The sequence below is a fragment of the Arachis hypogaea genome, chromosome 6 (genome assembly GCF_003086295.3).
Source record: "Arachis hypogaea cultivar Tifrunner chromosome 6, arahy.Tifrunner.gnm2.J5K5, whole genome shotgun sequence".
Lineage (NCBI taxonomy): Eukaryota > Viridiplantae > Streptophyta > Magnoliopsida > Fabales > Fabaceae > Arachis > Arachis hypogaea.
The window spans coordinates 12,582,007-12,609,436 of NC_092041.1; the positions used below are offsets into that span (position 1 = coordinate 12,582,007).

At 30.2% G+C, this 27,430-nt stretch overlaps 3 protein-coding genes across 4 annotated transcripts; all 3 read left to right on the forward strand.

Annotated features, from left to right (window-relative positions):
• Nucleotides 1–2,824: 2,824 nt before the first annotated feature.
• Nucleotides 2,825–7,202, forward strand: LOC112696078 (transcription factor bHLH130). Of its 2 annotated transcripts, none has more exons than XR_003150658.3 (6): nucleotides 2,825–3,462; nucleotides 4,051–4,310; nucleotides 4,585–4,771; nucleotides 5,456–5,521; nucleotides 5,655–5,723; nucleotides 6,934–7,202. XR_003150658.3 is itself a non-coding variant. In XM_025748675.3 (6 exons), the coding sequence occupies exons 1-6, from the start codon at nucleotides 3,099–3,101 to the stop codon at nucleotides 7,003–7,005; spliced, it is 1,014 nt and encodes a 337-aa protein (XP_025604460.1). In that variant the 5' UTR covers nucleotides 2,825–3,098; the 3' UTR covers nucleotides 7,006–7,202. The 2 variants fall into 2 exon arrangements, 1 of the variants encoding a protein (XP_025604460.1); XM_025748675.3 differs by having other exon boundaries at nucleotides 4,585–4,767.
• A 10,494-nt stretch (nucleotides 7,203–17,696) lies between these two features.
• LOC112696079 (ras-related protein RABA4d) lies at nucleotides 17,697–19,437 on the forward strand. The gene is made up of 2 exons (XM_025748676.2): nucleotides 17,697–18,163; nucleotides 18,911–19,437. Exons 1-2 carry the CDS (start codon nucleotides 17,961–17,963, stop codon nucleotides 19,335–19,337), a joined length of 630 nt encoding a protein of 209 aa, XP_025604461.1. The 5' UTR covers nucleotides 17,697–17,960; the 3' UTR covers nucleotides 19,338–19,437.
• Nucleotides 19,438–20,805: 1,368 nt separating this feature from the next.
• On the forward strand, nucleotides 20,806–22,898 carry LOC112696080 (protein POLYCHOME). The gene is made up of 3 exons (XM_025748677.3): nucleotides 20,806–20,924; nucleotides 21,013–21,377; nucleotides 22,086–22,898. The coding sequence occupies exons 2-3, from the start codon at nucleotides 21,015–21,017 to the stop codon at nucleotides 22,455–22,457; spliced, it is 735 nt and encodes a 244-aa protein (XP_025604462.1). The 5' UTR covers nucleotides 20,806–20,924; nucleotides 21,013–21,014; the 3' UTR covers nucleotides 22,458–22,898.
• Nucleotides 22,899–27,430: the final 4,532 nt, after the last annotated feature.

The following is a 27,430-nucleotide window of genomic DNA, read 5'->3' on the forward strand; positions in this document are numbered from 1 at the left end:
CATTCATATTAACAGCACTAATTCTTGTTAACTAAAACATCATGAACTCATACATAGATATGCAGCAGTACTAGTCTACATACTAATCTCACTAAGTCATTTTAACTGAAACAGCAGCAAGTCATACTTAGAAGTATAGCAGTAGTACATTCATACTAACATCAATAATTCATACTACCTAAAGCTGCATGTGGATAGATGTATTAAGAAATAATATAGTCTAAATCATAACTAATTAATGCATCAAGTTTACCTTTTGTTGGTCCGACATAAAGTTCCATCCATGAGTCTGCACATCCCCCAAATCCTCTTCGAGAAGAGTCAAGAACCACTTCCAGGATTCCTTAGTTTCAGACCTAGCTACTGCATAGGCAACCACGTAAAATTGGTTATTGGCATCCTGGGCAACTGCTGTGAGAAGCTGTCCACCATAGTAAGTCTTCAGAAAACAGCCATCAAGATGTATCAATGGCCTACATCCACTCTTGAACCCCAGTTTGCATGCTTCTAAGCATATGTAAACCTTATCAAAAATAGGGGGGATTGAGGTATAGGAGTGACACACAACTCTGCCCTGGATCCAGGATTGCTTCTTAATATCTCTAACAAATAATCTCTAACATTACTATACTGCTCCCTCTCATTACCCATGATTCGCTCTCTTGCCTCTCTAACTGCTCTGTAAACCATTTTTGGATGTGCAGTGAGTGAGAATTCTTCTCTCAGAAAGTCAATAGCCTCATTTGTCCTCATGTGAGGCTGTGTATTCATTCTCTTCTCAACCTTTAAGCTAATCCAATGTTGATCAGCCGCATTACTTCCCATGTCCCTTGCACATGTATGGTTATTTTTGTAAGTCTTAACCTGGTAGCATTGCAAAGACTTGTTGTATGATAAATGAACCAGCCATGGACACTCATCATCCATGCATCCCACCCTCACTCTCTCTTTGTCATTCTTAATCCACCTAAGCTCCCTGCCCTCAGCAATGAATGAGTCTTTTACAACTTCCTTAAATCTGTCAACGGTGGCAAACCTTGTACCTAACTCAAACCTCCCCTCTCCATGTTGATAATCCTCATCAAACTCAGGGAATTTATGCTTGCTAGATTCATCATCTGATGAAATAGGTGTATGTAAAGTCTCAGATTCATATTCATATACTGGGTCATCATCATCATCTTGCATCAAACTCACATAGAACCTAACATCTTGGTCCATGTTGGGTTGTGGGCCTATGTTGGGCTGCACATTAGGATCAGGCCCAACATTATTTCTGGTCTGCTGCTTATTGGGTCCACTGCTTTGTGCCATCTTCTTCCACGTCTTCCTCTTTCGTTTAGCCCCTGTCCTGTTTGCAGTTGTCTTCTTTGGAGACACAGCTTTCTTCTTTCCCTTCTTTTCTTTCTGCCGTTTACTACCCTCATCATCAGCACTTGTTTCATCATCATCACTGTCACTTTCTAACCCGGGAGGTGGAGGTTTGTAGGGCTCATCCTCCGTGCTCTCATACCCATCATCAGATGACAAACTCTGCTCATCCACCAAAACCTCTCCCTCATCAGAACTTTTTCTTTGCTTTCCAGCATCCTCCACAATCTCAGGTTCATCAACAGGGTGGTCAAAGTATAGGTAAAACTCGTCACTCTCTGTATTCTTCATTTTGTTCTCTCGCATTTCGTTAATCCCAGCATCCCCTGTCAGAATATGCAGCCCAGACTCAATATCAGGACTCATTGGATCATACCAATAAACACTCTTGTATGATTGGTACCCCAACCCCTTGAACAGTGTGATCAAGTCTCCAAAATTAACGAAGTCAAGGTCCATTTCTGGAAACTTCTCCACCTTCCCATTTTTGTAAACCAGACAACCATTACTCTCTCTCACAAAATTACCTCCATGATGGAACACAGGCACTACAAACACATCAACCATCTGAGACAACAAAAATGAAAAACTGTAAACAATGAACAGTAATTACACTTTTCACACATTAAACAGCAAGAACATTCAACCGAAATAAAACGATAAAATTTTTTTGGCCCTAACAGTAATTTAATCTCAGCCGAAAAATCCTAAAACTTTTGTCACAAATTCTATCAACATGCACGATCAACACTTACAAATCAAACTTCAAACTTGCATACATATGTAACCTCACAATCCACTAACTACACTAATGTAAAGACTTCTTACCTTGGCTGACCAAGACAGCAACTCAGACAACAATGGACGCCTCTTCGACAGCCACTACACACGGGTGAACGTCTAAGCCTCTTCGACAGCCACTACACACGGGTGAACGTCTAAGCCTGGGTCGTGATCTTTTTGGAGGGAGAAACAGAGTATGATGATCGTTGCTATTCCTTAGGGTTTTTGGTAATTCAGAAAGGGAGGTATGGGTGTAATGGGTATTGTAACGGACCTTGTAAGGGTGGAAACTCAAAACGACATCGCATTGTGGTGTAGGGACTTAAATGTCCAATTTTTCGAACGGACCTTTCCACTCAGCAGTCCAGCTGTCAGCCAGGCGTGCCACATCATTCTCAGGGGAGCCAGATCAGACTTCTCCGACGGGTCCGGCGGTGGCAATTCGACGGAGGGACTCATCTGTCCAAGATTTGATAAGGTCAGGGGTTTAAATGTATTTTCAAATGCTCAGGGACAAAAATGTCCACGGGACAAAAGGTCAGGGACCTATTTGTCCTTTTCTCACAAAATAATAATAAAAAAAGGTTACTATTTTGGGAATCATGAAGCTATATATATAATCCAAGTGGAAAAATAAAATAAAAGAAAAATTAGTCCCCTGACTTTGGTTGTTGCGTTTTCGTGGTCTTTCATTGGCCGAACATGCTCAGGCCCCAACCATTAACATTCATTGTCATATCTCTCTCTCTCTCTCTCTCTCTCTCTCTCTCTCTCTCTCTCTCTCATGCTTCTTGCTTTCCAACCCAGTCATCTATTACTTATTATTACAAATAATTTGAATTTTGACTTTGTGGAACCAAAAGCCCTTTTTATTTGCTTAAACGTTACTTGCTTCATTCTCATTACAATTAATTAATTAAGCTGAAGAACCCTAGCTAGCTATAATGGATTCCAGTTCCCGTTATCACCAACAGCAGCTAAACTCATCGTCGTCATCAGCATCAGGATTGCTTCGATTTCGCTCTGCTCCTCCTTCAGTCCTCGAACAGTTACAGGTTGTTGAAGGTTCTTGTTCATCTGAACAGGAGAGGTCGTCGTCGTCGTCGTTCTTGAGATTCTTCAGTTCCAACAAAAATAAGCCTTCTTCAACAACAAAACCGCCATCACTTTCTTTGATGAATTCGAATCATCGCTTCACCAGACTGCACAACTCGTCAACTGCACCTTCCGCTTCCACTTCCTCTGGAACGGATCTACCAAGGCAGAGCACTTTTCCAGCTTCGCATTTCTCCTTCCACGATAATAACGGTTCGTCTTCTCTATCTTCTCATTCATTACTCTTTTTTCGCGTCCTTGTTTTATTTTTAATTAGCATATTAATTAAGAATAAGGAATAAAATTAGAAAAAGTAGTGCTGTTGATGAAGGTATTTTTACACACACTTTTTGTTCTTGCTGCTTATGTTATTAGCTTTGGAATCTCATGATTCAAGTTTTCTATGTGTTCTTCTTCATGAGGCTATAATTTCAGGTAACTTTTTTTATATAATAATCTTTAAAAAAAATGAACATATATATACTATAAAAGATTCTTCAGAGACTGAAATTTAATTTACCTACCAATAGTGTGCCGTTTCTAGAAGACACAAGATTGGAAAATTTGGTAATTAACTTCATTTTGAAGGTCTAGAAACTAATTAACTATGTGCAAGTGACATCTTGAAATGATGTATGGGAGTGTCTGATTTATATAAAATATATATTAAAAATAAATTAAACTACGTATATATTTATACATAAATATATGATAATTAATTTTAGTGTATAAATAATATTTTTGTTAAAATATATATATGTATACATGTGTTACGTTGTGATGAATAATTATTTTTTGCAGGGTATGATACTAATGCAAATACTATGACGAAAGGTGTTGGAAACTACAGCGGCAGTGATGAACTTAGTCTATCCACAATGAACAGATTCAATAACCAAATTAGCTTCTCATCATCAAGAAGCCCTTCTTCTTCAGCAACAGCAACTAATAGTAACCGTAATGGTGGATTATTCTTCCCTAATTATGGTTCTTGGAATGAGACATCATACAAGAGGGACGACCGAAATAGGATTCATAAGTTAATTTTTGATGCTAATCAGGTACTACATTTTATTCAAATTTTCTTGTTTTAGTTTCTCCATCAAATCAAAGGGGCACTCTACTATACACATTGAGTGGTATAGAGAGAAAAAATAAATTCCTTTTATAGTTATTTTTGATTATTTTATTGTTATTCAAAGTGTGGGTTCTACCTTTTTCAATCTCTCCTTCATTCCATAAAAAAAAAAATCTGTAAACTTACATCTTTACCATATAATTCACCGAAATCAAATACACAATTTATAATTAATTACATATGCTGATGATCATTAGAATGAAGAGTTTGGGAATAATAAAGTAGTTGATACACTATCGCATCAACTAAGTTTTCCAAAAGCGGAACCGGAGATGTTTGCAATGGAGAATATGATTCACTTCCCATTATCAGATTCTGTTCCATGTAAAATTAGAGCCAAAAGAGGATGTGCTACTCATCCCAGAAGCATTGCCGAAAGGGTATGTACGTACCACTTTTTTCTTTTTTCCAAACTATATATATATTTGACCCAAATTAAGGGTAGTCTTTTCATATATAGTTGCAGTGTAATATAATTCACATTTACTTATTTAAGTAAGAATTAGTACATATACCGTGTGTGAATAGTATAATGAATGATATCAACTATGACATAATTGTACTAAAATTATAGGTCAAATTAGTCATTTGTATATAATATATATTAAAATAAAAAATATATATACATTAAAAATATATAAAATAACATATGTATTATTTATTAAATATATAATAATTAATTTAATAACTGAATTAGTAGTTGATTTTTTATGTATCAAGTATTTTTGTAACGTTATAGTATATATTATAATTTTTTATTTTAAAAGTATCATTTGAAAATACTAAATAAATTAAAAAGTAGAAGAGATTTTCAATATTTTAATTTGGAATTTTAAAAACAGAATATTCATTATTTTCATTTAATTGATAATTGAAAGCATGTATAAAAATATCTTTTAGAATAATTAACTATTTCTCCTGTGGTAGATATATAATACATGATACATATCATTTTGGCAAACAAACTTGACTTAGTTTCCAACAGCTTTCATCAAATTCATGGACCTAAATAATTAATTTGTAAATTAATGATTGTGATGGTGATAATAAGTATGTAGTTATTTTCAGGTGAGAAGGACTCGGATCAGTGAACGAATGAAAAAATTACAAGAGCTTGTTCCGAACATGGACAAGGTAAGATTGTTAATCATGATTATATTCTTCATCAAACATGCATGGAGGAATATATGGAGTGGCGTGGTTTTTGAATTTGCATTGGAAAAGTCAACATATAAATTGACTTGTATGCATGTACATTGTTGAGCAGCAAGCCAGCACAGCAGACATGTTGGACATGGCTGTAGGATACATAAAAGATCTTCAGAAACAATTTAAGGTGCGTAACTGACAATTGTATGACTATAAGGATAGCTAGCTAGATACATTGCAAGTTTAATTTGTTTAATTTGAGAATTATATAATGAAATGTCCTTACTCGTCTCCATACAATTAATCACTAGCTAACTCATATAAAGCTATGTACTATCATTTTTGCACTGTCTATCTGACATATATGTAAAACATGCCCTTTTTATTTTTTAATATTGGAGTTGTAGTAGTATTTCTTAATAATGTGAAAATTTAGTTTTGTTTTTTGTTTGAATAGATACCACAAAATTGAGAATTAGATTTGTGGTTTTTAATTTTTTTTTTATGAACCACAAATCACAAATTTAAAAGTCAGATTTTGTGTTTTTTATTTTTTTAATGCAAATCTAAGGATCATATTTGTATTGTATTATTAAAAAAAATTAAACATACTAATTATTGGATCTTTTAATTTGTTTGAGAACGAAAAAAAATTTACCTCGCCATAAATCTTGTTATTTAAATTAAAAAATAAATTTATATAAAAAATACATCAATTAACTATAGTACTGAATTACGCACCATTTTTATTTCTAAAAAGGTTAGCCGTAAAACATGCATCTAAATTAATAAAAAAAATCAATCACTAGATCATATATATATATATATATATATATATATATATATATATATAGATATTTTTAATATAGTTTTCAATAAACACATAACATAATTATTGTTGAAATTACTGCTTAATTATGAGCCTTCAGGTACTAGCTAGTTTCTTATTTTTTTATAAGGATCCAAATTTGATCCTCAATTGTCTCATGGCATATATATGTATCGTTAATTAATTAAACTCGTGCATTATTGAGGTGGATTTATAACTGTTTGATAATTTCTCACTGTACCATCCATTTGAGTTGTTTTTGGATTTAGATTAGATGTTTTGTTTAATTTTTAATACATGGGTGTAAAATTTTTCTTATCCTAATAAAAACAAAATATAACGCGTTTTTCTCTTTCATATTTTACGAATCTATAAAAATATTCTCTTTAATTAGATTCTTCCAGTCACCAAAAAAAAAAAGACTCTTTTAACTTCACAATAGTAGATTAATTTATCTAAGCTAGTACTTTAATTTATACTATATATATCAGTTTTATTAGTTATTCATCATATCTTTGACATGCCTGCATATACTGATTAACATTTTAAATTACTTTAATTTGTGCAGAATCTAAGTGACAGACGGGCTAAATGCAAGTGTATAAGGATGCAGAAATCAGATTCTTCAAAAAAATTTTGACTTTCTTCCGGCGCTGAAAAGTGATAACTAGTTATCTAGAACGTAAAGCTAATATATCAGAGACCGTTGTATGTTGCATGTCTATTATTGCTTGGATATATCACAGTCATTGAATCAAATATTTCATTTTCTAATTCTGTATAGAAGATTTTCTTATAATATATATTGTATTCATTTTAATGTTATGTTATTTAATTTGGAGTTGTTATAACGAGGATGAAACTATATAGAAGACTACTAGCTACTTACTACTATTCAAGTAGAGCATTTCAATTGCACATTATATTGTTTAGCTACTTTTCCAAACGAATGTAATGATGATAAGGTCTACCTTAAGGACAACTTCATAAAAGAGGCATCAATATTATTGACCTTTTTTAAAAAATAAAAATAATATACAAGCTCTAAAAATGTGTATTATGTTCATATACACCTAACAATTTATTAATCCTAAGAAATTACCATTTAATAGCTATTTATTATTATATGTAAATAATTAAATAGTTGTATAAATATCATTTTAACTTATATATGTCATGAAATTGCTTATTTCTCACATATATTTTAGGTAAGAAATTACTTTTTAGGTTTGCATAAATTTTACATATAAATTTTTTCTTTCGTTCATATTTGTAGTATGTTAAAAAAAGAAATTGGATTAAAAAATTAAATTTTAAATCTTTATATCACAAACAATTGTTTATACAATGTTAAAAAATTATTTATCCTAAAAAAGGTAAACTCATAAAAAGGCAATATGATTATTTCGAGCAACATATATTGGCATATTGCAACTATATATTACATATATTCTAAAATTATCATGACTGACAATGTTTGAAGAATATAATCTATAGTTTCGATCAGATAATTTAATATGTATTTTAAATGTTTGTGATATAAAAAATTTAAATATTATTTAAAGTTATACATTATTTTATATTTTTATAATATTTAATTTAATTTAGTATATTTTTATTTTACTTATTTAATTATTAAATTAAACTTTATATTAGTAGATTAAGAGTTTTAATTATTTAATCTAATAAGAGATTATAAATATTCCTTAAATTATTGTACTCGTAATATAAAGTGATTTAGAAATTTAAAAATTCTTTTGGTTTTATGATGAAAATTATGGTGTGAAAAAATAAAGATGAATGAGTTTTTTCGATTTAATTTTTAAATTATGGTGTAAATAAGTTAAGTTGAGGAGTTACCTTTTTGTTGCATCAACAAAATAAAATTGAATAAAAAGTAGAGTAATTCTCTTTATATTCAATTTCAATCTATCATTTTATTTTTTATTTTATATTTTCAATTTCAATTCATATTTTTCTGTTCAATTTCAGTCCTTGCTTTTTTGTTTATCCTTTGAATTCTTTATCATTTAGTAATAAATTTTAGGTATTAAATTAATCGTTATTAATTTATATTTGTTCTTTTTGTGTCTTTAAAAGAAAGTTTTAATGTCTCGCGTCATTTTTTATATTCTTATTGTCCTTGTCTTTTATGTTTGTATTTTATTGTTGTTTTATAGTTTTTGTTGATTTCATTATTTTAAAAAACATAAAAAAAGCATGTAGTACAAAAAAAAGTTTCTTTTTTATATTTGTCATTTTTATACATTATTTTTTTCACTACAAAATTCGAAGACGAATCTTTTTTAAAGAGGAGGAGAATGATACGTGTTTTAAATATTTGTGATATGAAGAGTTCAAATATTATTTAAAAGTTATTAGTTTATATTTTTAGAATGTTCAATTTAATTTGATATATTATGATTTTGTTTATTTAATTATTAGATTGGGCTTTATATTAGTAGACTTCGATTTTTTTTTTAACCTAATAAGAGGTTATAAATACCTCCTGTTTCTGTGTGGTAGGTCGGGCTTGAAGTATAACTCGTCATGTTCAGGAATTGGGCATGCCTTCGTTTAAAACGGATGAGGTATACATCGGATTTAAGAGAAACGACAACAGCGGATACCTGCAAAGACACTTCGACGTTCAAATAAAAAAAATGTAAGATGGTGAGATATATTGTATTCAGAATAATAGCATATCTTTCACATAAATAGGAGTTTTGTATTTATAAAGTTGTGCTATAGGCAATTATTAGTATTTGCGGAACCGTTGAGGATATTAGTATGATTTTGTGGTAACTGCATCTTGGTGATATTTGACTTTATACAAAAAGTCTATGAGAAAAAGAAACGTTCTTTTCTTTTGACACGTGTTTATGTATTTTATTCAATTTTTTTGATATATAAGTATAATTAGATCGGATTATAGCTAATAGATCACCTCCTAAATTATTATAGACGTAATATAAAATGATTTAGAGGTTTAATAATTTTTTTTTTGTTTTGTGATGAAATTATAGTATGAAATGAAGTTAAGTGAATTTTTTTTCTTTTTTAAATTATATAATAAATTAAGTTGAGGAGTCTTTTTTTATTATATTAATAAATTAAATTAAATAAAAAATAAAATAAAATTTTTTATATTTAATTTTAATTTATTTTTTATTTTTATTTCAATTTAAATATATTTTTTTATTCAATTTCAATTATGAGTTCATATCTATCCTTTTATTTTCCTGATCATAATTGTTATCAAACTAACTCGCATAAACCTGAGGACCGAGGTTATAAACTTATAATACTAATGTAAAAAATATTTCATTCATCAAATAAGAATACTATATATACTTTCAAAACACTTGAGAATTTCTCTTCTTTATTTAATTGAATCCACTGCTATGCAGTTACGAAGTTCTGAGAAGAGACATTTTTTTCCGTGGCAAAAGGAGCTTATGCATCGGATTTAATTTGTTATATGCATAGCGTTCTAAAAATTCCCTACTTTAAGTTAATTACACAATTGCGTGGCCTTAATTAGTTAATTAATTTGATTTCATTTTATTGTAGTTAAAAATAGAATTATTTATATGTTTTTTTATTAATTTAAAATTTTAAAATAATTTTATAATATAATATCAAATTTTTTGTAAAAGAAATATTTAAAATTCGATCATTATTATTAAATCTCAAAAGAAAAAAAATTGTAGTATAAAGCAAAAAAAAAATCTATTATGCCAGATTTTTTTTACGTAAATCAAAAAAATTTTTGGTGAGAAGAATGTTAAGACAATAAAAAATTAATTAAATAGTCTATAAAATTATTTTATTGAATATTTATTAATTATTGTTAGAATATTTATATAATTTTAGATATAATAAATATACAATTATGAATGTTATTTATATAAATTTATAGATATTATATTAAATAAAATAACTTTAAATATTATTTTTTAATATTATTGTAAAAATATAATTATTTATTGTTTTTTATTAATTTAAGTTTTTATAAAAAATATATTATTATCAATTATTTATATAACTATCTTTGGTGTATATTATAAAAATCAATCATTAAATTATTTATTCGTATAAAATATATATTAAAATATAAAATATATAATAAAAATAAGTTAAATATAATATATAGGACAATTTACCTAATTAAATAAATAACATGAAATCTTTATCTATATACACAAAATACAAACTTGTTACGTGTATATGCAATTTATATTATTAGGTAAATCGTGGGAGCCAACTATGGTTTTTACTCTCTACATAAACCGTGACTAGCATAGACGGATTACTCTTGAAAGAGAATTATCATAAACCGTGGCAAGCTACCACAGTTTATTGAGGGACGAAAATGTGCATAAAACCTTGCTACCAGCAACGGTTTATAAAGGACTTAGAATGGCCATGTTTAATTGAATCACTTTGGGGTGTTTGGAAAACACGTTGGAAGAGAAGAAGCAAGTTTAGATTTCTTGAAAGTTTTTTATCTTTGGTTTTGCAAATTTTTTTTCATAAACGCAGAAGTGATTCAACGGGCTTTTAGCTACCAACATTCAATCTTTATTTACATTTTACCAACTTTATTCTTTATGCATGTTATCATTGTATTATTTATGAAATTCTTAGTATTTCTTTTTCTATTATTTATTATTTATATTTTTTGTTAATTATTTGTTTGACATTATACATTTTTATAATGGTGTTTTTTGTATTATTTTTTTATTATCTTTTTATAATATAAATTATTGATCCTATTAGATAAAGTAAATTAAATAAAAAATTAATTGTAAATAATAATAAAAAATTATAACATACTAAAAAAGAGTACTAAGAGTACTAAAAATATACTATATAAAAAATATCATAAAATTTTGTTGATTTATTTCAATCACTACTAAGGTAAATATTTAATTTTTTTATTATTCTTAGTACTATCTAAAATTTATATTTTGTTAGTTTTAATTAAAAATATATTTTGTCAATTTTTATGTTATTTTTATTTTAGTATATAAATATTAATTTTATTATAAAATTAATTAATAAGATCTATTCAAATAGGTGAATTACAATGATAAGATAATATACAAAAATTATTTAAGTTGATGTTTATTTTAGTAATTTTTTATCTAAAAGTGATTTTGAGTAATGTAATCCAAAAATTATGTATTTACACTACTAAAAACGTAAACCGTAAAAAGTAAAGAGGTTATCTTTAAATGCCTCCTCTTCATAAACCGTGATAAGTAACCACGATTTATGGCTATCATTTTCTCTTTAAATTTCATGGAATTCAGCCACGGTTTAAGACTAACTTTTTTTATCAAAACTATGGTTGGGTCCTACAATTTACCTAATAATATAAATTGCACATGCATGTAATAAATTTGTATTTTGTGTATATGAATAAAGGATTCATATGATTTATTTAATTAGGTAAATTGTCCTAATATATATATATATATATATATATATATATATATATATATATATATATATATATATATATATAATGATGAACCGTATGATGGAATGAAAGAGAGTGTTTTACTTAGACTATCAATCAGTTCAAAAATAGTAAGTAGTGGACTAATATAGGAATGAAAAGCAACAGAAAATCCGGGGTGCAAGTAACTAATGATTTTACTGTAGGCCCCTCTTGGATAATGAGTGGTTACCATTACATCAAATTGAAAAAAAAAATAAAAAAAAAAAGAGAGAAGGAAGAAGAAGACTTTATTAGAAGCTGTCGTAGTTAATTATTACGTGTCTGAATATATGCAAGTTGATGGTGAACTGTGAAGCTCGTGCACCTTAAATCAAACAATCCATCTCTCCAACTTTTGGCTGATGATGACATTCTATGACTAATTAAGGATCGGAAATTACATTATTATAGAAAGTGAAAAATAACAAAAACATTTTGTGCATTTGAATCAAGTGGTAATTAATAATAACGTAATTATAAAAAGATGTGTGTATAATTAAGGATATGTACATATATTAGCACCAAAGTTTCATTATTTCATAAAACTTAGCCATAAAGTTTCTTCTGCCTAGGTTTTGTATGTGCTGCTTAAGTAGGTAATATTGGGAAGCTAATTAAATCAGCAAATGACACTAACAAGGCGATACTTGTCTGCATTGCCGGAAACAAATTAATTAATATATCTATATCTAAATGGAGTAATAAGTGATATAACTCATAAAAAAATATTATATCGCTACCAAAGTCTAGCTATTTTTGTGGTAGCTAGTGTATCGAAATTTTTTTAGATTTAATTATTCAGTGAGTTTCTATAATTTTATTAAAATTTTAATTAAATTTTTATATTTTTTTAAATTAAATTTTTATACTATATTAAATTTTGTAACTAAAGTTCTATCATAAAACAATCAAGTGTTAGACATATTCGTTTTATTTAACGAAATATTCTGTTAATTTTAATGTTTTTGTCATAACAATAACTTAATTATAAAATCTAATACGATAGAGAGACTCAATTGAAAAGAAAAAAAGATATAAAAATTTAATAAAACTATAGAGATCAATAGAATAATTAAACATTTTTTTATTATTTTGTACATTTTGAGAGGAAATTAATTAATTAAATTAATTTTATCTAGAATTGACTCAGCACCCCTTGTATAGTTTTGAAATGTAATTAAAGAAATTAACTAATTATACGACATGATATTACTTAACATATGTTTTTGTCTTTTTGTCCCGTGGGTTCCACGAGCCTAGCACACTAGAGTGAATATAAAAACAATAGATTTTGGCCATGTCACTTCTCCAAAGTAGAAACATTGCATTTTGCTGTGTTTGTGAATGGTGTCATAATAGTTAATGGATGATGGGGAACAATTCCAACTATGTCACATTTGGTTTTATTATTATTGGTTACTTCATTACTTGTACTGCATTCTATTATGGCGGCCATTTGCTTTGTACTGCAATTTGCTTGCAATTTGCAATTTTAAAATGACCCATGCAAGTACAATTATTACGAGTGGTTTGCAAATGTGACACGTATTTTTATTACTTGTTAATTAACACTTTTTAATTGCAAAATTTTCCTAATTATAAACGCCCATTGTATTGTGGAAATGACTTGACTTTGGAGGAAGTGACTTGAATAGACAATTTTAACACATGCGCCCATCGAATAACCCAAACCACCCCCCCAAAATAGAAAGTCAGATACGAATAAATATTTAAATCCAACGAAACATGTCCGAACTCTAAAAAGTATTTTAAGTATTTAACTTCATCTGATCAATTCAGCATTTTTTAAGAAAAAATCTTACATGTCTTCGGAGTAATTCATAACTGATCTTGCTTTCATCAGTTAATTGTGATTTATTATTATGTTTAGTTTAAATTTTAAAAATACTAATAAAATAATTTTTACTAAATCTTAAACTTAAAACTCTAAATTCTAAAATCTTAAATTCTAATTAGAATAAAATATTCATTTGCTCTCAAAATATACAAGAAGATTTCATTTTTTAATTAAGTACTTAGTCATGTTACGCAATTATAATACCCAAAGAGGCTGCCTTTAATTTAAAAGGGTGCCATTCTTTTTTAGCTGCAATCATAATTTTCACTTTATAAGTTATATATATTTTTTATAAAACTTTATAAGTTATAATTTGGTTTGGCTATTATTGTCTAGTATAGGTTTTTGTTAAATTTAGTAGCCTTCTATTGATGATCTACATTTTCTTTACATTTTTAACATAACTTTTTATTTTTTTATAATTTTAAATAATAATTCCACGTGGAAATTATTAATTACAAACGATGACATCTAATTGAGTTGATTTGGATTAAAACGAATAACAATTATTGATGAAACTGTTTGCAAATCAATTTCAATGTTAACTCAGAGTCAATTTAAAATGTGGATTTTACATAACGCAAGTGGCATAATATACTTAATATTTTATCCTAGAGAGAAAACCTTAATGATAAGATCTTAGAGTGGATATTTACAACGACCCTGATAGTAGTTTGTTTAGATGATAGGATCCGAAGAAAGAAATTAAGAAAAAGAATAAATCAAGAAAAAAAAGTATATTTTTTTGTCATTACCTCAATAAAGATAAATTAGAGAGATTTTTTTTTGTAGTATTTTTTTTTTCTTGGTTGAAGATAAGTGTGAAAAAATTATATTAAATTCTTGTTAATTTATCTCAAAAAGACTACTTGTATATTTTTTTTTTGAAACAAATGAAAATCGGCACATGAGAGTTGAGCATAAAATAGACAAATACAAAAGTAAATCTAAACATAAGGTTAACAATCTTATGTCATCTTTTGTATTGCCATCAACAACCAATAGGATCAATACCAGTCCACTCCTTGTAACTCAAAAACATCATGTTCTGTATAACATCAACAGTTATCTCTTTATTGTTGAAAATCCTGTTATTGCGTTCCAACTAGACGTTCCAAATAACCGCAAAGAATCCAGTCAGCCACCTCTTCTGCTCCTCTTTTTTATTAGGTGTTCCATTCCAACTCTCAAACAAGCCTTTAATGCTTCCTGCGACAGCCCAATCTCTATGAAAACATCTCAACCAGACGCACCACACCTGCCACGTAAACTCACATAACACAAACAAATGATGAACACATTCAATCTCCTTTTTACACAAGACACAAATACTATCATGCTGGCGAGTTATGCCTAATCTACTCAACCTTTCTTTAGTATTCACTCTACCTACTAAAACAAACCAACCAAACAGTTCAATTCTAGACGAAACCAACCCTTTCCAGATCGAACTTGTGAAGCTGTAACTCGTAATCTCCTCCGAAAGAGTCTCCGATTGCAACACCTATAGAAAAGAGTTAGTAGAAAAAATACCTTTATTATCAAATTTTCAAACAAAATTATCTTCTCTATCAGCTGATAGCTTCACTGGTCTTAACATATCATGAAGTTGGTGAACTAGTTCAAACTCCCATTGAAACAGCTCCCTCCTCTAATGAAAATTCCAAATCCACTCTAACCCATCCCAGAACCCACAATCTCCTATCACAGATCCTTGCTGGTTTGAAACAGAGAAGAGTCTTGGAAAACGCGCTTTCAAAGGACCACCCTGGACCCAATTATCTTTCCAAAACAATGTCCTTCGTCCATCACCAACTTCCATTGTCAGCCCACTAATAACTTTTTCTTTTACCTGTTGTGCTTTTATAGCCAACTGACAGATCTCTTTTCAGGGGCCATCCTTCACTGGTAAAGTCTGACTAGAAAGCATAACCTTGGGATTCAAATTGTTACATGAACAGACAATCTTCTTCCATAATGGACAATCTTCATTAGAAAACCGCCACCACCACTTAAACAGCAATGCTGTGTTCCTGAGCACTGCATCCCCCGACCCCCAACCCCCTAGCCTTTTTAGGTGTCTGAACTACTTTTCACTTCACTAGAGGTATACCATTGTTATCATCCTCCTTACACCACAGGAACCTTCTCTGTAAGGCAATCAACTTATCAGCCACTGCCTTCAACATTTTGTATAGGCTAAGGTAGTATACCGGCAGACTATTCAACACCGATTTAATAAGAACTAGCTTGCCTGCTTTGTTTAGAACATTCGCTTTCCATAAACTGAACTTCTCTTCCACCTTATCTATGACCGGTTTCCAAGTCTTCACCAAACGCGGATTTGCTCATAGAGAAATTCCGAGATACCTGACAGGTAAAACAGCTTGCTTGCACTCTAGGAGGCCACACACATACTCCACCCACTCCTGCTCACAGTTAACTGAGATCATATTCGACTTATCAAAGTTGATACTCAAACCCGACATCAGTTCAAAACAGCGCAACAACCTCTTATAATTCACAATTGTCTTAGTCTCCAGAGGACAAAACAAAATATTAAACTACATATTATGTAAAAATACATGTATTATTTAATTTATTTTTAATATATTATAACTTATATTTTATATTAATAACCTCATATAACGTTATTCACTTTATCGGTTTATCCATATTGCAAAATACCATATAGATAAGAAACTAATACATTAGGAAAAAAAAATTGCTAAAAGGATTTGGTGAGTTTCAGATCCGTTTTCTTCTGTGTTTTATATTTTCTGTTGCTTCACATCAAATTCAAACGATGAAAACTACCAAAATCACCCCCATCCTTTTCTGGTCCTCTTCTTTTTTTCTTTTTTTTTCCTCTCTTTAAACGAGCAAAGAATTAAGGATTTGTTCAGTTTGTAAAAATATTTTGTATTAAAAAAAATATCTTAATGGATTTAAAATTCTTTTTAAAAAAATTATAAAAATAAGATTGAGAATATATTAAAATTAAATTATATTATAAAATATAAAAATTCTTACAAACTAATAAAATTTATTAATAAATTATGTTGGTCTCTAAATTTTGCTAAATTTGTAATTAGATCTTTATAATTTTTTTTTCAATTGAATTCTTATACTATTTTTAATTTTATAATTAAATCATTTTCATGTCAAAAACGTTGAAATAACGGAATATTTCTCCCAAAAAATATATAATTAAAGTTTTAATTAATTTTTTAATTGTGAGTATTTTCAATTTGCGAAAAAATATTTCGTTAATTCTAATATTTTTTACATAGACAAGGATTTAATTTCAAAATTAAAAGTAGTGTAGGAACCGATTAAAAAAGAATAAATATTAAATTTTAATTACGAATTTAGTAAAATTATAGAAATTAACAGCATAATTAAACCACAAACTAATTAAAAAAGTCTAATATTTTTTTTCTTGTCTACGATATTCTCAAGCAGGCCAAGGACTAATCCACTGTAGATTAAAATTCTATTTAAAAATTTGTGGCTAATAATGAGTTAATGGGTAGGATTGAAATTCAACCTCTTAAGCGATTTTTTTTTATTTATTTAAAAAGTGGATTTAATATTATGTGGACAATCTGACATTCTGCCCAATAAGCAGGGCTCCCATGCGGGTTGGTGTATCTTGGGCTTTATAACCTTATGGCCCCAACTGTTGGATACTAGATAGTTGTGGAAATCCATTTCTAACCTTAAGAGGACCCAGGAAAACCAAAAAATTTTGTAACCTTAATATATATATATATATATATATATATATATATATATATTTTAATTTATTTATTATTTATTTTATTGGTTATACATGCATATATGTGATTCACAACAGCATGATATAAAAGTGAATAAAAACTAAAAGCTAAATAAAAAAAATCAACGTAATATTTTAATACGAAATATAGCTATAATAATAAGATAAAAAAAAATCAACGATAGCTTAGCTTGATATGAAAAATTAAAGATAATAATGAATGAGAAATTGAGAGCAATAGGTTAGAAAGAAGGAAATGTTTGGCTTCCTTTATTTTTTGAAATTATTTGTGTAGAGTAATTTGCTTGATCTTCTTCCCTCGCAAGCATCTTTGTTGTTGGTATCATGTGAAGAAAGGTTTAACATTGTGGAATACGTAGGTAGCGGTATAGGTATAGGTATACGTATGAGGCGATGTACGTAGGAATATATATATAGGGTTTGAGGATGACGAAGATTGATTACGTGTTCAAGGTGGTTTTGATCGGTGACTCCTCTGTTGGCAAAACGCAACTTCTTGCGCGTTTCGCCAGGAATGAATTCAGTGCCGATTCTAAAGCAACAATTGGTGTTGAATTTCAGACCAAAACTCTCATCATTGATACCAAGACCATCAAGGCTCAGATATGGGATACCGCTGGCCAAGAAAGGTTTTCATTTTGCTTTCTCTCCTAACATTTTCATTTTTTTATTTACCTTTTTATGTGTTTAGAATTATAACTTGTATCAAATAAGAAGATGTTGAGAAGAGAGGGGGACATATATAGTTTATAGAGAACAATTTGTTTTTGTTTTCATCAAAGCAATGGGATTCTTTGTTAACAAGACTATGCAGCTGCATGAGTGCTATCTAAGTTGGGTTAGAGTCATATAACAAATGGAGGTACTAGTGTTTTGGTATAGAGCATTTTTGTTGTAATTTATTCTATGTTACTTGGTAAGAATGTTGTAGTTTTTAAGAAAAATCATCTCAGATTGAAGAAGTCATTTACAAAAATAGAGATTATGTAATGTTATGGAGTTAAGAGTAGTAGTTTATGTCATTTAGTACGAGTGAGTTTGTTGATGACATCGTAGAAGGTGAATGAAAATGGTGTTATGGAACATTCGATAGATACAAGAGTCTGTAGAATCTAAGATGAGTGCCTAGTCTAGTACATAAATTGATATTCATAAGTAGTTTTATCTTGCTTGATATTTTTATTGCTATGGAAGTTTGTGTTGATTGAGCCTTATTCTACAACTTATTTTTATCAAACCTTTGGGCAAATTTGTTTAGCTATCCAAGAAAACTGTAACGGTAAAGATAATTCAACTAGTGTAGTGTTAAAATACAAGTATCCTAAGAAAAATTCTGGTTGAGAACTCTGTAATTAGCATTCTCGTTGAAATTTCAGGTACCGAGCAGTTACTAGTGCATACTATCGAGGTGCTCTTGGAGCAATGATAGTTTATGACATGGCTAAGAGACAATCGTTCGAACACATGGCTAAGTGGTTACAAGAACTGAGGGACCACGCTGACAAGAACATTGTTGTGATGCTTATTGGAAACAAGTGTGATCTTGCAGGACTCAGAGCGGTTCCAACTGAAGATGCAGAGGATTTTGCACACAGGGAGAACCTCTTCTTCATGGAGACATCAGCTCTTGATTCCACTAATGTTGAAACTTGCTTTATCACCATTCTAACTGAGATATACAAAATTAATGCCAAGAAACCACTTTCTGGTGCTGATGATCTCAATGGTACTAGTCTCAGGGGAACCACCATAATTATTAATAACCATGATGATGATGCTGGAAAAGGTTGCTGTTTGTCCTAGCTTTTATTTTCTTTCTTTCTCCCTTTATGGGTGTTTATACAGAGATTGAGATTGGTGACTATCTCATAAATCATAATCAAGCATTAACCAAATTCAAACTGTGTATTTATTAGTCATCCATCACCTTCCTTGCTTTTCTCAATTTATAGGTTTAAATTTGTTAACACAAAACTTCCCACTTTTCCATCACATTGGTTAGACTGTGGTTGCAACAAGTTAGTATCAGAGGGGTTCTATTCTATACACTCATCATGTTTCCTAAAGAGCTTTATTTTTAACCACGAGACCTAATGTACTATCAGCTTAATACACAATTACACATGCTACTATCAGTTAATTAACTTTTAACTAATAACTTGCTATATCAGCAAAGTTTCTAACTGACTCTAACAACCTAACCATACATGCATAAATCAATCTAGCTCAAGTTAGTTCTTTAACTACCATTGAGTAAGTATACTAGCTGACCATAGTCTCAAGTAAGAGTAATGCTAGAAAGCCATCAAAATTTATTATTTTTAGTCATCATAAAGTACGGGATAAAAGTATGTTATTAGATTATTAGACTAAAGGAACTACACTAAAGAAATCGAGTTGATGGTTAGGTGATGGTCAAAAATAATAAATTCTGACAGTTCTTAACATTTCTCCTCAATTAATATAACTTGAAAAAATCAGTCATTATTGACAGTAAATATTGTACAATTTAATGAATAAAATTTTGAATTTGCATTTATGTATAGAAAAAATGAAAAGAAACACAACCAGAATCACACTTTTGATCATGGAATGAGATTTATGAAATTAGGTCTATCAATACTTTCAATATTGTTTGCCTATTTAGTATGTCTATATGCTCAAAAGAAATGCACTTAAAAAAAAAAGGAGTATAAGCTTTATATTTGCACTCTCCATCTCTAATTAGCTTGAGCTGAAGCTAAATTGTTTTTGATGAAAGGATATTTAGTTATTTACATTTTGCTAGAGAGTTTCCCATTTTAATTAATAATCAACCAACAAATAAGTGGATGAGCAGAAGTTTTTGTTTTTGGACATGATGAGCAAAAGTTAAAAGAAAAACTCGAACACTATGTTTTTTTGTGAGTCCATTATGAATCAGAGACAATAAAGTTAGTTTTTTTGAATTAGTTGTTTGAGCTAGTTATAGCCCCGAAATTGAGTGGTGCTATTGGTAAGGCCCAAAACAAGAGCAGCAGACAGAAAAGTAGAAAGTTAAACAAGTCAGACCCAAAAAAGGTTATAAAAAAATAAGAAAGACAGAGAAGCAGAAAAAATCCCGCCCAAAGGAGGATTTGAAATTCAAAAGAAGCCGTTTGGCTAAGAGAGTGGGAGATTGCGCCACGTGGTGAAACTGAAATGAAATTCCCCCAAGATGCAGAGTGAGCAGCAGAGCAGGGTGATTTGATTTTCACAAGAATAGAGGAGAGTGCTATAAGTGCGCCTTTTTTTCACATTTTGAAAACTTGCCATTTCGGTCTTCTTTCCAGCACTTGCTTCTCCCTCCGTTATTACTACTACTACTCCTGCTCAACACAGAGAGAGAAACAAACAAAACCCTAGGGTACGGTGAGGTGCACAATACGCTACGCTACACCTCCTTCTTCTTCTTCTTATTATTATTCTTACTCTGCTATTTGTTTTGCTTCCATTTCAGCCATGCCGGAAGCAAGAGATCGTCGTTCCACTGCCGTCGACATCGCCGCTCTATTTGCACGCCGGCGAGCTTTACTCCACGGCGTACTCTTGGACGACGAACTTGACTCCAGCGTCTTCGGATCCGCTCGGAGGCAACCGGTAACGACTACATCCGGGTCGGGTCTTGCTCGTGGAGGGTTCAGAACACCAAGAACCGGTGCGGTTGGGGCGCTTGCTGGTGCAGAGAACAATAGCCCGTCGAGAAGTGGTGGAAGGCGAGTAGTGGGAAGGGGTCGTGGTCGTGGTCGCGGTATTTCTTCCCGGAGCGTGCTACCTTCTTGGTACCCTAGAACCCCTCTTAGGGACATTTCTTCTGTTGTGCGCGTAAGTCCTACAAAACGATGCCGTTTAACTCTCTTTCTTTCTTCAATTATTCATTTCTGTTCTTTTCCGTATGTATAATTCATTTTCATTTTTGTTTGCTTGCGAATTTGCTTTTTTCTTTTCGTATTTGCTTTATCTTTTTGAAATTAATAATTGGAGACACAAAGTAGTTGTGTTTTGCTCGTCTAATTATTATAGGGTTAGCTAGCTTCAATAATTGTGTAATCAAATCTCAGTTAAGAACCATTTCTAATCTGAAGGTGCACCTACGGGAGTTTCAAATTTAAATTGGGGATCATGGCCAAATTTGAAATTCTTTTCGTTCGTGTTTCTGCAATCATGCATGTCACTGCCCTTCTTCATCAACATTGCAAGAATCTAATTACTGTGTAAGCAGTTTCGGTTGTGTCTGAATGCTGCTTGAGACTGAAGTGTTTAATTGAATTGACGAGTGTTAATAGTTTTTTCCCTTTGTTAAATATCGCAATCATTGTTCCTTTATATGTTAAACTGGTTTCCCAATGGCTGCGCAAGTTAAATAGTTGGTCTTGTGCTAATGATATTTTTGGGGTTGCAAATAGAAATCCATAATGGCAAACACACTATATGTGTTCTGTTATTTGCAAAGCACTAAACTGATTGCAGCATATGATTGTGGTCATGGTAGCTTATATTTTGAGTCTAAGTTTGAAATTGGACTCTGTTTAGGCAATTGAAAGGAGGAGAGCTCGGCTGGGAGAAATCGATGGCCAGCAAACTGGGAATCCATTTCCGGCGGATCAGCTGTTTCCTGATCCTTCTGTGTCCTCAGATAATGCTCAACTCTCTGAGATCACCCCAAAGCCGGCATCAGGTGTTAAGCTCCGAACACCCAGCGGCAAGGTTCCGAAAATTCTGCTCGACATTGCCAATCAGACCGAAGGGGAGCAGTCAGAGTTAACTCCACAGATGAAGCTGCTCAATTCAATTGATAGTGTTGAGAAAGTGGTGAAGGAGGAGCTGCAGAGACTTAAGAGAACACCAAGCGCCAAGAAAGCCGAAAGAGAAAAACGAGTTCGTACGTTGATGTCCATGAGGTGATCATTTTCAGACAGTTAGTAGATATTCATATCGATTCCAAACAGAGATCAATTTGGATTTGACACACACACATAAGCAGGAGAAGAGGGAAGAACTTTTGTTGCAAAATCATCGTCTGATGATATTTTACACCCAGCTGATTCAGCAGATATTTTCTCATTCCCAGTTTGCTTCATTCATATCTTCAAACTCCAAATTGAAGGTGATAAGATTGATGGTAATTTTTTGCTACAATTCTTGTTCTAACATCTTAGTAGGCTTGCACTCTTGTTCTTTCCATCATCCTTTGATGGTTTTGGGTAGGTATTGTAGGGTCAGGGAATATTTCAGTCCCTTGTATATAATTTTCGTTTTTCATTTTGCGTCCAAGTACTTTTGGAGTTTACTTTTGTACCATTACTTACAATGTATGACAATAATATTTCCTCAGATTTGTGCACAGATTTCTTTCAAGTTCATATTTTTTTTTCCGTTCATATAATTCAGTGTCCTTGTCCCACACGAATGGCGGCTTTATACTTTAGAATTCTGGTCTTAGATATCCGTTGAGATTTAAGAACATTTAAACGATTTGGCATCGTATCATTCGTATGCATGAAAAAAAAGGGGTTTTTTCATTGTTCGTTGGTAAAATAATTCAACTAAAAATTGTGAAAATGTGAAATGCCAAGTGCCATTTTCTCTAGATGAACTTTATAATTTGATATATTAGAATATTAGATAGTGTGATAATGATAACACGTTTGTGGGCATTATTTTAGTTTAGTTCTTTTAAATTCCAAGGTGGTATGTCCCTCTTTTTCACACATGCACTCTCAGAATTAGTATCGTGCTTCACGTGGAACCCAACAGTTCTTCATTATATATTTAGAGAAAGTCTAGGACCAGATTTAACCATTAAAAGGAAAATAAATAATCTTATATTATTAAAGATGATTAATTGATGACTACACATCACAAATTCTACCTGGCTTCCTAGCACTCCTCATATATTTATGTTTGAGATTAGTTATAAGTTATAATACACACTAACACGGATATGTGATATGAAATATGCAAATACACAAATTTTACGAGACATAAAGACATAATATATATAAAGTTCTACAATTAAATGATTTGTCTAATCAAGTTCAATTTTTCTGCAGATTTTATTTTATTTTCTGTATTTTCTACCAATTTTATTTTCTTTTGGGATTACTGTGCATGTTTTGTAATTTTTTTTCTTTTTCTATAAAATTTTACTTTTAGGATGAATGTTGTTTAATTTGAATTCGTTTTCGATAAATCAGGCAAATCAAGCATTGAAATCAAATTCATATAGGTTTTTCGTGTTAAAAAATAATGAATGATGCAAGTTTAGATAAGTTGAATGAGGGCGAATTGGATTATTGTTCTAAATCGAATTAAGTGGACGAAGTATGGTTTGTTCTTAGTTAATGTAGTCCGTTAGTAATTGATGCTCGTGTAGTTATTTTGTCTACGAGATGAATAATCCTTTTTTTTTGTAAAAATCAGTGTTCATTGTTGAAGGTTTGAATTTGAATGGAATATAGGAATTTTGAATTGTTTTTTGATGAATCTATTTATGTTACATGTAATGGTAGTTTTGATGCATTTTAAAACACGATTTTGTGTAATATAGAATTGTTTTCGGTGTCGTGCTTCTAAATTTTCGGTATTTTTTCAGTTTGTGTCTATTTGTCTGAAAAGTTATGATGACTTTAACACACTTGAAGAATAAGCTACTCTATGCTGCTTTTTCTTGTCTTTCTCTTTTTTCCTCGTTATTCTGTTTCTTTATCGTTATTGTCATCATCGTTGTCTTCTTTTTATATGTACAACAGTTTAAATCCAAAATGTACCGAAATTTTTTAATGATGACGAAATACAAATAAATTCAGTTCAGAATAAGTTTAAACCAAAAGTGCACCTTATTTAAATCTAAAATATACTGAAATTCAAATTCAGATGCGTCGAAATTACTTAATGATGAAAACACACAAACAAGTCAATTAAAAACGAGCACATACCAGAAGTTCACCTTATTTAAATTAAGCATGCACCAAAATTAGTTAATGATAACTCAAAACTCCTCCTCTTCTTTATTCCTCCTCTTCTTCATCATTATCATCTTCTTCTTTTCTTGTTTATTTTCTCTTTTACCTTCTCATTATTCTTCTGGTTTTACTCTCTTAATAAGAATAAAAATAAGAAAAATAAACAAAAAAAAAGAAAAAACATATAAGGCTGCAAAATCACTAAAAAGAGAAAGAGGAAAAGGAAAAACGCAACAACAATAGCAATAAAAGAACGACAATGAAAAGGAAACACGTAAAGAAGAACAAGGAACGCGAAGAAAAACAATAAGGAGGAGAAACACGTAGAGCATGTATTCACGTTCTCACTGATGAAATTGATTTTTGTTAGGATTGGACCAACTTGGTTGGATTTAGTTGCTAAAAAGACTTGAATATGTAATATGACTGATATATAAAATATAAATTTTTTTAACTGTCTTTAATATCTTCTTATAGTTATACAAAGTATTTAAAATATTTTTTATTTTAATAAATAATAATACATATTATTTCTAAATTCATTTTAAGAATACATGTTAAGGATAAGGTTTTAGACACGTTGATACGTTACATATGATGATATTTAGGTGTGTTCAAATGTGTTCAATTTTTTTTCATTATGACCTGATTGGACACAACAAATACTTGTATCGTGTCCAAAATATATTCGACACGCAAACATAATAATCTAACAAAATGTTTGTATTTTATAGATTATAAGAGTAGTCTATCTTATTTTTAGTAATAAAAGTTCGTTTTTTAATATTAAAATAGTTTCTACATACAAGTAGAATTTTATAAACTAGCGGGGTTATAACTTGATAAATTTTAATTATAGATCTCTATTTATTAAATAATTTCGCTTGCACTCGAGCTGTCGAAAGGTGACCAAGATGTTCTTAGAATAGGACTCAGTTCATGACTATGTCGATACAAAAATGTTCAAATATATGGGTGAATATTTTCATTAAACTATTTTTATGTGAAGTTGGTAATTAAAAATTATTAAATAATAATTTAATATATATATATATATATATATATATATAGATTTTTAATAATAATAATTTTTAATTATCAACTTCAAACCTTTTATTTATATATATATATATATATATATATATATATATATATATATATATATATATATATAATAGAAACATCACAAGTTCCATAGTGTTGGTTCTTTTATAACCATTTTGAAGGTTCCTCTGCGGACCTAATAATTATGGGAACAAAATAAGGTTGGGTCACAAACAGTGTGATACATAGTCACTGAATCAGTGTTAGTTTTGTTCAAACTGTTCTTACCAGAATCAGTGTTTTGTTTTGAAATGAAATGGAATATATATAAATATCATCTTTGATATCTCAAAAAATAATCATAATGTATCCGTATTGAACAAATTTATAACATATACACACATCCCATTATTATTATATTGGTTTGCCATACAACCATGCGTAGAGGAGAAAAAATGAAACTGAAGTATACAAATACAACTGCAAAAAAATTAAACTAAAGAAGCCTCCAATAACAACCATGATGATGAGTGCTTGAAATCTTGATAAATGCTCCACGTACAAATACAATATAATACCTCTCTGATCTTCATGATGATGAAGCCATTATGAATGAGAAGCAAGAGCAATGATCTGTGTTGTAGGCAAATTAGCACATAAACTAACAAGAGGGATGATTACTATGGGGTTAAATTGATCCCAACATTGTGCTAGTGAAGTAGACATTGGTCTATACACATCAACGTTGCAAATGTTATTATACAATAGGAATAATATTTGCTTACGAAGATGATTAGTGTGAATATCTAGAAAGAAGGTGACACTAGAGATTAACCAAAGAAGGAACAAAAGATAGTAATATTGGCAACCGATCAAGGTTGCCATGGTTGGAGACTTGGAGTTGAAGGCAGATTCTTTCATCTATCGGCATTAGTGTGTGTGTTTCTTATAATAACGCTCTCAAATTGTTATTAACAAAATGGGAAACACGCTTTGCAAATGTGTGTTATTTTTTTATTTGATGCGTGGAACGCGAGGCTTTATAAGGAAGCATATTTTGGTGATCTGGTCACCTAGTTGACAAGGCCATTTTTTACATCGGTGTGGTGGGAGGGGGAAAAGAAATGCTTTTGGTAAATAGAATAAATAATGAATTATTGTTGGCGTTAATTGTAGAATGAATGATTGTAACACTTCATGTGAAGTTGATACTTGAGAGCTGTTAGATGATTTGACTGATTTGACTAAATTTTCATCTAACAATTTTTAAATATTAACTTCAGGTAAAGTCGACTTCAACTGAGTTTTCATCTTGTAACTTAGGCTACACTGCCTCGCCAGACCATTTATTCGTTAAAATTTATGACAAAAATGTTTAATAACAAATTTTTTTTGCGAAAAACAGTTAAAATTTATCTTATTTAATATTTATTAATTTTAATAACAATTAATAAATAGTAAATAAAATAAATTCTGATTTTTTTAATCTTTCTAACATTATCGAATTTTTAATCACTTATTTTTTTAATCAATTCAATATTTTTTGGCAATGATCATTGAGTTTTCTCGTATCAATTTTGTCATATCAATCAATAATCAATATTATTAGGGACAGAGTGGGTACGACAGTTATATTATTGTGAATTGAAAAGAGTCCCATTACATTTAAAGAAAAATTTGCAACTTGCAAGAGAGAATACTGAATACCATCAGCCAAAAAAAAAAAAATTTGAATTGCACAAAAGATGAATTACTAATAAATGGTATAATATCATAACACAAAAAAACCAATAATGAAGTTTCTATTATGTAATTCCAATTATACATAACAAATACACAATAATTCTATGGTCAACCTTTTGAGCAAAA